This window comes from Cricetulus griseus, chromosome 2, assembly GCF_003668045.3.
Source record: "Cricetulus griseus strain 17A/GY chromosome 2, alternate assembly CriGri-PICRH-1.0, whole genome shotgun sequence".
Taxonomy (NCBI): Eukaryota; Metazoa; Chordata; class Mammalia; order Rodentia; family Cricetidae; genus Cricetulus; species Cricetulus griseus.
In genome coordinates, this window is record NC_048595.1 from 37,048,660 (window position 1) to 37,057,300 (window position 8,641).

General features: G+C 51.2%; 1 protein-coding gene across 1 annotated transcript; it reads right to left on the bottom strand.

Moving 5' to 3' along the window:
• Positions 1-2,463: 2,463 nt before the first annotated feature.
• Tal1 (TAL bHLH transcription factor 1, erythroid differentiation factor) lies at positions 2,464-7,177 on the bottom strand. The gene is made up of 3 exons (XM_035438937.1): positions 6,732-7,177; positions 5,572-5,666; positions 2,464-2,912 (listed from the first exon to the last, which is right to left on the bottom strand). Exons 1-3 carry the CDS (start codon positions 7,175-7,177, stop codon positions 2,464-2,466), a joined length of 990 nt encoding a protein of 329 aa, XP_035294828.1.
• Positions 7,178-8,641: the final 1,464 nt, after the last annotated feature.

The window sequence follows — 8,641 nt, forward strand, 5'->3', positions numbered from 1 at the left end:
GATGAAAACAGAATTTGGGGTCTTCCTTAGATCTTACAAAGACCAAACCCTAGCCCTTCCCTTCCAGCCCCTTAGGAAGTACAGCAGTCTGGAGGCACTGTCTGTATTCACAATTTCTCTTCCTTTCTCACTCCTGTCTATTGCCTTGGAATAAGGGAGAAACTAAGATAAATCTAGAGAAATGAGAATCTGGACAGCTCAAGGGAAGGTACTTTATAACCTAAATTACACAAATAGCAACTGTCCAGAGCCTGAACTCTGGCCAGAACCTCACTGCAGGGTCATCACTAAGGGTAATGAAGCTTTTGTGTCTGTGCTGGGTATTGAACCCAGCACATCATGTGTGCTGCTCTCCACTGCACTGCATCCTTAGTGTGCAACAGAATTCTTTACAGACTCATTATCGCAGTCAGTCCACCCCACTGCCTAGTGTATCCATCCCAGTGACACTACAAAGCTGAGAATGGGAACCATAACATAAGCTCTCAACAAATGTGTGGTCTCTCTCAGAAAATTCACCTACAGATCAACATTTTTCAATCCCAAGCCATCACTCCACTGAGAATAAAACACAGCCTTCGAGCTCAGGACAGTTGTTCCATTTTCACATAGGTCAGACTCCTTGGGCTGACTCTCAAGCAATGGGAAGAAACCAACTTTAATGTTCACGGCGATATAAGTAACAGCACATCGTGATATGAGACAAAGAATCCAGTGCCTTAGAAGCTGACCATATTCTCCCTATGGCTGGGGAACCTCAGTGCTTAGTAGAAGGGGAGGGGAGCAGGATCCATCTTTGTTTATATATACTCAGGCCCCATCATGGTACTGAAACTCAAACAGAAAAGTGATGGGCTCTTACATTACAAGATGGGGCCTTTGGATATTTTCTTTCTGGCTCAAAGGCAAATCCTAGGGAGACAGGAATAGAGGGAGAGACAGATACAGAGAGACAGAGACAAAGAGAGAGAGAGAGAGCTCTAGGTGACTCTGGTACAATGACAGATACACAGGACTTCTGTGCAGTTTGTTTCATGGGCTTTAACTTCATTATAAGCAGACCTTTCTTGAAGAAAACTCGGTCCCACCACCAGGATTAACACAGGAAAGAGACAATGGGGCAGTTGTCCATACTACAAAAGGATTCTCCACTTTACAAAATGACTTGCAGGGGTGAAGGAGAAGGATTTGCTTTACAAAAATTTCATGTACAGCTTTTAGAGGGGGCACTCACATTGCATTAAACCAACCTGCCATGCACACAGGTGGGGCCTGCAGTTGTGTGACAGGAGCATACTTAAAAGTTGGGCTGAGCAAATTTGCATGCTTAGGTCTCAAGCCAGGGCCTCACCTCTGACTGGACTCCTTGCCCTAGCAGCAGGTTACATCTTAGGCGGTATCATGGCCCAGAGTTTCCACCAACAACTGGTTAGGCCGAATCCCAAAATAGAGTATTTACGGGACAGTCTGTACTCCATGTGGAAATCCAGACCATCAGCCAACAGACATCTTGCAACAGGAAACTTCCCTGGAGAAAGCCTATGGACTGCACAACTCCAGCACTGACATGCAATGCATCAGCATGGACTGCATAACCCCAGCACCAACATGCAATGCCTCAGCACACTATCATTTGCTCCCCTGCACGAACAGTGATGTGCAGAAGGTGACACCCAATGCCCCAAACACTCTTGCTTTGTTTCACTCTACTGTCACTTTCTCTTTCTGAGCCTGCACATAGCCCAACAGAGCATGCTCCAGGCTGCTGACTTGGTCCTCACAGCTGCAGGATAGGAAGGCAAGTCTCAGTGGGGAGAAAGCAGAGCTCCGATTCCCCAGAGCAAGAAGGGCTGTTGGGTTTTCTGGCCCAGCTAGTTGAGAGCAGACTGTCTGTTCACTGGCCATCTTTTCCAACCAAGCCCTGAAGAAGGCACCTCGAGGCTTGACTCTCTGGAGCAGCTGGCAAGCTAGATGGATCAACTCGGACCTGGGTGAAGATGGGACTCAAGAAATGGGCAGCTCTTGGGTACCTATATATTTGAACAGAAGCTGCCACAAAAGCCACCCCAGCCAGCTCGGGATGGACTAAAGGCAAGGCAGAGGCTGCTGGATGCCTCAGGTAACGGGTGACAACCCCAGATCTTGTCCAAAACAAGGCTCACACACTCTAGACCAAAAACAGTGACACTTGAGCCACTAACTGAGAAGTCTTGGGAGTTGGGAAAGGGAGAAGACTGTGCCATCTTCAGATAAAGTACCTACTAATTCACTCTGTTTTCCTCTTCTGTTTCCAAGCAGGAAACAGGAACACCAGCCCAGGGTCAGTTGGGACTTCCCAAAGTTCAGACTATAAGGGAAGCCCACCGAGTCCATTGCCCTGCTTCTCATCCCACCTGCCCTGAAACCCAGCAACCCAGGGGCCTAAGAGCCCCTACCTGCTGGCCCTGGGCAGCCCCAGACGCATCACCGGGGGCCAGCCCCATCAGTGGCAGGCAGCAGGGCAGGGTGGAGGCTGCGAGAAGTGTGCTTGGGCGTTGGCTCCTCAGTGTAACTGTCCGGGCTGGCTGCTCCATCCAGAGAGCTACCACAGCTGGAATTGGGGGAAAGCACGTCCTGTAGAAGGTCTTCAGGGGGCATGCTACCCCCTGTCCCACCCCCACCAGCTCCCACCACAGGGTCCTTGCCAGGCTTGGCACGCTGGGTGCCTTCTTCCTCCTGGTCATTGAGCAACTTGGCTAGGAAATTTATGTACTTCATGGCGAGGCGAAGGATCTCATTCTTGCTTAGCTTCTTGTCTGGTGGGTGGGTGGGGATCAGCTTGCGGAGCTCAGCAAATGCCCCATTCACATTCTGCTGCCGCCATCGCTCCCGGCTGTTGGTGAAGATGCGCCTGACCACTTTGGTGTGAGGACCTGAAGATGGAAGGACATGTGTCAAAATCAGGTAGAGACCTTCAAAGCGCTCCTCTGAGAAGCTCAAGAGCCAAAAAAGCACCAAGGTATGAAGTAAGGAGGAATAGACCAGGCAGGGTCCCTACCCTTGTGGAGTTCACATTTTAATGAAGATGGAAGAAGAACAAGGAACAAAAAAAAAAATTAAAAACACAACAAAAGGGCAGATTGGCAAGTAAAAGATGTAAAGAAGCTAAGGTGGCTAGCAAAGCATTTATTTAAAACTAAACAAAACTTCAGGTTGAAGCAAAGCCATGCAGACACAGGAAGGGAAGAATCCCTGAGCAGAGGAAATGACATATGCAAAGGTACTGAGGTAGAAATGTGACTGGTGCCTTCCTGGCTGGAGGAGTAGGCATAAGAGAAGAGGAGGCAGGGTCCATATCTCAAAAGTCTCTACGGTAAGAAAGGCATAAATGCAGTTCCAGGGGTAACAGCACAAAATTCGAGCTTAGTATGCTTCCTAAGTGGACTACCACAGGTGCAGGTAGGAGAATAGAGGGGAGACTAGAGAGCAGAAGCGAAAGGAAAGACCTCTAGGCCCCCATCCCAGGAAAGGAGTAGAAGAACCACGCACAGCCATGGTTCTAAGGACTGCCTCCGGACCCAATAATCATTACCACACTGATGCTAAGCCTGCCAGCCAGACAGCAGCCGATACCAATGCACATGTGTGCAATGCCTAAGGTGTGCAGGGCACTGTGCCAAGTGTTCAAACATGACCCGGGATTCTCAGGGCAGGGAAAACATAAGAGGACCCCCACCCCAGTGTGGTAGCAATCTTCCTTGCTACCACAAAGCCATAGGCCCTGACAACCTTTAAGAAGTTTGGTGTACAGAAGGGACAACCCAGCCTGAGGATCCTACTAGGTCCAGGGCTTAGATTGGAAACTTGGGGAGAGGGAGAAAGATAAGGACATCTGAATCCAGTGGTCACTTTATGGCTAAGGATGGAGACAGTGCTCAGTCTAGGACTTACTTGACCAGGTAGATGCCTACTTCTTGATGGTCCCTTTCTCTCGTTTGCATGTGCCTATACCCACACTCTATGCCCCTCCCACCCTGAGAAGTTTCCTCAGCCCTTGCCTTACTTGCAGCTCCTGGAAACTTTTTAAGTGTCAGAAACAGACAGGGAAAAAGACCACAAACCTACAGGGTAGACCTACACTGAACTGCCTCAGAAAAGCAATTTAGTGTCCCCAGACCTCTAGACCAAAGATGGGATTTCTCAGCTGTGATATAGAGCCAGTCCTTTGTATCATGGCTAATGTTCATGAGCTGGTGGAAGTTCCTAGGTGAACATGGGGGCATTATAACTGTCATCACAGTGAGAGCCAGACAGACTCTACAAGGTAAGAAGGGATCCAGAACTTATTCCAAAGTTTAAGGTCAATGCTATAATTATGGTTTAGTACTGGGCTCTATGACTTTGAGCAAGCTGCTTAACCTCTCTGAGATTCAATTTCTTCATCTGTGAATAGAAGCAAAATTAACCACGTGGATTTGTGTTGAGAATTACACAAAGACTAAGCATACAAAAAGTCTGGTATATGAAATAGGTGTCCAACAAATGCCAAGAATGATAGTTGTCACCACCTCACTTCATACCCTTGGGTTAACTGGTGGCTGTTAGCAATGTGTTTGTGCTGGGAGTCAAGCTGGGGATGAGACATTCGGAAGTCCTGTGATGAGGACATCCCAGTGTTAGGTGGACACAACTTCACTGTCCCCTGACAGCTTTCTGACAGGCAGAGAAAGAGGAATCAGGAGCACCTACACGGCCACAGAACCTGTAAGGAGCTAAAGAGCCCTCTCACCCAGAAGCAGCCATCAATCACCCTCCTCTTTGTTCTGAATGTCTGTATCCTGGGCTGTTGTGGGTTCTGGTGTCTCTTCTGTATTGTCAGACTCCAGCCTTCTCCTTTCTAGACCTTTCTCTAGAAGCACAAGTTTTGCCACACACACCTTCTACAGGCTCTCAGCCTCCATTTCAGCTCTCCTCCAGCCTCAACACACTTCCTGCAGGGGCCCCAGACAAATAGCAGCACTGAAAATTCCACCATAGGCCTGAGTCCCCTTAGCCTACTGAGAGACCACTTTCCTGCCCTGGTACGATCAGGTCAACATTGGGAGGAGTGGGCAGGGCTCCAAATCTTCACTCATCCAGGTCAAAGAGTATGTAGAGCATTCCCATCAATGCTGAGTTCCCCTGGTTATACATATTCCATGGCACCATAAGCCATTTTTGGTCTCAGCCCAGGAAGTGAAAGAGGGACAGAAGGGTCCCACAACAGACAGATCTGGCAAGAAACTCTTAAAAGGCACAGCTCCGGCCAGAGATTCCAAAGTGGATTTGAGATGCAGGAGCTGGAGTTGGGGACCTGAAGTGTTTCTACCCTCCTAGATCCTTGCCAAAGTGTAGGAATCAAGCCTGGAATGGGAACTGTATGTGGTTGACTTTACAGATTTAAGTGACAGTCCTAACTCGGATCCAGGGTGCAGAGTTCCGGCAGTTTGGGGCTCCAGGGTGGCCTTCTTACCTGTGTGAGATATCTGCACTGTCCCCATGCTCCCCACTGCAGATAGCTCTAACCAGGGTGAGGGATGAGTATAGACTCACCATCAGTAATCTCCATCTCATATGGGGAGGGCCTCCTCTTCACCCGGTTGTTGTTGGTAAACATGGGGAAGGCATCCGGCTCCCCGAAGAACCCACTGTGGAAAGAGCAGGTGGGGTTGAAGACAAAAAGGCTTCTTAGATGTATTCTCCCTAAATGCCTTGAATTCCCCTCCCCGTAAGGCAACCCTGCTCCCTGCACACAAAAGTGAAACGGGTGAAAATATGGAACAAAACATAAGCATACGCAAGCATAAGCGCGCGCGCACACACACATACCACAAACACACTCTTGCCTCCCCCTACCTCCACCCCTGCGCCCAACAGGCATGCAATCCTGGCAGACACCTTCGCTCAGGGACAAGTACCTACACTGGAGGACACAGGAGGAGTGATGACAGGCAACTCCAATACCACACAGATCTCAGTGTCTCCTGCAGCCTGTCTCCCTCACCCATCAAACCCCGCCCATCCCTTCTGGATCACTGACAGTGGCTCACTAACTCGCCACAGCGCTCCCCTGCTGCTCTGCCAACACATCTCCTAGAATTCCTTCCCTCTGCCCGTCTTTCATCTGCCCTCACCACGAGGGGTGGGGGAGCAGCAAGGAAGCCAGTGTCCTCACACCAGCCAAAGCCGGGTGGCTCTAATAACGCAGGTAAGGAGCAGAAGGGCTAGGCGCCGATGGCAGTGTCGCTCACCGCATCCTAGCAGAGGTTAAGAAGAGCTGGCCTGGAGCCGGGCGTTGGTGGCGCACGCCTTTAATCCCAGAACTCAGGAGGCAGAGGCAGGCGGATCTCTGTGAGTTCGAGGCCAGCCTGGTCTCCAGAGCGAGTGCCAGGATAGGCTCCAAAGCTACACAGAGAAACCCTGTCTCGAAAAACCAAAAAAAAAAAAAAAAAAAAAAAAAAAAAAAAAAAAAAAAAAACTGCAGAGGCGTATTCATTCACACACTGGCCTGAAAGAACCCTTCCTGCCTAACATGGTTCTCCGCAACCTCCGCTGCTTCTCACACTCACCCCCCCCCCCAAGAGGGCACTGTGCACTCTGGGGGACTCTAGCCACTACTCCCTTTCGCCCTTTCATCCCGGAGTCTTTAAACGCCCCAGTTCTCCTGAAGCCCTTCCTAGACCCGTAACGCAGCAGGGGACCAGGGCGCTCACCTGCCGAGAGAGGCCAGTGGCTGGCTGAGGCTGTAGAGCAGCGCTCGGCCAGGGCCGGCAGGGGCTGCCAGCGCAGGCGGGCTCAGCTGCACCATGCGGCCGTCTCCAGGCAGCTCTGTGGGGGCCGAGGCGGGGACAGGCGCCGGAGCGGGTCCGGGAGGTCTGCACAGCTCGGTGGTGGGCACTCGATGGCGAGCTTCTGCTGCCACCGCGTCGCGGCTCTTTAAGTCCCTTACGGCACCGCCCCCACCGGCGGGGCCGCCCCCCGCGCTGCTGCGCGCGCCTAGCTCGATGACCGGGGGCTCCGCAGGGGCTGCGCGGCTCGTCTCCTTGGCGACGCCGTTGAGCAGGACTAGGTGCGGGGGGGCCATGCGGGCCTCGGCCGCGTCCTGTCCCTCTAGCTGCGGGTCACTGCGTGCCGCCTCGCTCGGCGGCCGCTCCGTCATCCTGTAACCGGGTAAGGGGCAGAGAGGCGATCACCGCACTGAGACGTGAAAAGCGGACAAACTCAGCGCCACGTGGACACACACCCCCACCCTGGCGGCGTGAAGGGCCCGCGGGCCTAGGGCTGGGGCGAGATGGTGGTGTCTCTAGATTGGGAGAAGAGGGTTGAGCGAGCCCCGGGGGGCACAGGGTTCAAGGATAAGAACAGCTGGAGAAAGACAGCAGAAACATTGGAAGAAAAGGAATACAGCCAGCGAAACAAAATCGAAGGGGAAAGGAGGAAGGAAATGCTCGGAGAAGAGAAAGACAGATCACCCAGTCCCTCCTTAGGCCACAGGGGAAGGGGAGGGAACAAATCTCCAGAGCGAGCGAGCATATCCTTCCCGCCCCCCTTTTGGTTTTGGCGGGGAATCTCTCGACCCGAGCAAGGTGCTTTAGGAACCTCTCCCGGATCTACTGCCACAAACATGCACCCCACATAAATACACCCAGAAACAGTATGGTGGTGGAGTGGGGTGTGGAGGCTACAAGAACAAGGTTCTGTTCAGCTGCATGTCAGAAGTATTCCAGAAAAGCCAGCCATCTTCCCCCAATATTCTTCCTGCCCAGAGGGAGGGTGGCTACACCAAGCAAACCCGCACTGGATTCTGCTCGCAGCCACCCTACCACGAGAAAAGAAGTCAAGGAACGGAGCTGACCCTGGATTCTGGCCCTACCCTCCTGCACACTTCACCCCATTCTGCTCAGCTGGCCTCCAAAGTGAGCGTAAGTCTGGAAGGGAAACCTGACTGAGACACCAGGAACCCAGATGCTGGAAGTACTCCAGAAGCCAGTAGGATCTGGGCTCCTATCATGATGAAGAAAAATACCACGAAGGCCCTTGAATTCTTCTAATGAAGCCCTACATGCACACACCGTAGTGTCCTCCATAACATGGAGCTCAGATCTCACTGTACATTACCTTCTCATATAAATCCCGGAGCCCAGAAACTTCCTAGGCTTTAACCATACCTCCGTGATGAGCACAGCCACTCTATTTCCCAACAGTGTGAGGGATCTTGCATCACCTAGCTTTCTCCAGATGGCACCTAGCCCAGCAACAGGCCAGACACCAAATCTGTATAACTCAGGATACAAAGTTGGAGGGTACTTGTGAGTTGCTCTAATTTTAAAAATAAAAATGCAACGAACTCACCAGGTATGGTGGCACATGCTTATAGCCCCAGCACTGAGAAGCGTGCTAAAGAATCCTGAATTTGAGGTTAGCCTAGGCTACACATGATCCCATATCCCCAATGTGTACATTTATGGATGCATGCGCATACATACATACAGACACCACTTTGGCAGGCTTTATAAAATTTTTCAAACTAAGGTCTCTGCTCCCAGGATTAGATAATTGGCTATTTTATTTTTTTAAATTTTTGTTACATTTACTTATTTGTGTATGAGGGTGCACATGCCAC

Excerpts from the sequence above, each read along its gene's own strand:
- Tal1 (XM_035438937.1), bottom strand. The coding sequence starts at position 7,177 with ATGACGGAGCGGCCGCCGAGCGAGGCGGCACGCAGTGACCCGCAGCTA. Across the intron at positions 5,667-6,731 it reads CCACTGGCCTCTCTCGGCAG|TGGGTTCTTCGGGGAGCCGG; the intron begins GTGAGCGCCCTG and ends CTCTTTCCACAG. Across the intron at positions 2,913-5,571 it reads TGAGATGGAGATTACTGATG|GTCCTCACACCAAAGTGGTC; the intron begins GTGAGTCTATAC and ends TTCCATCTTCAG.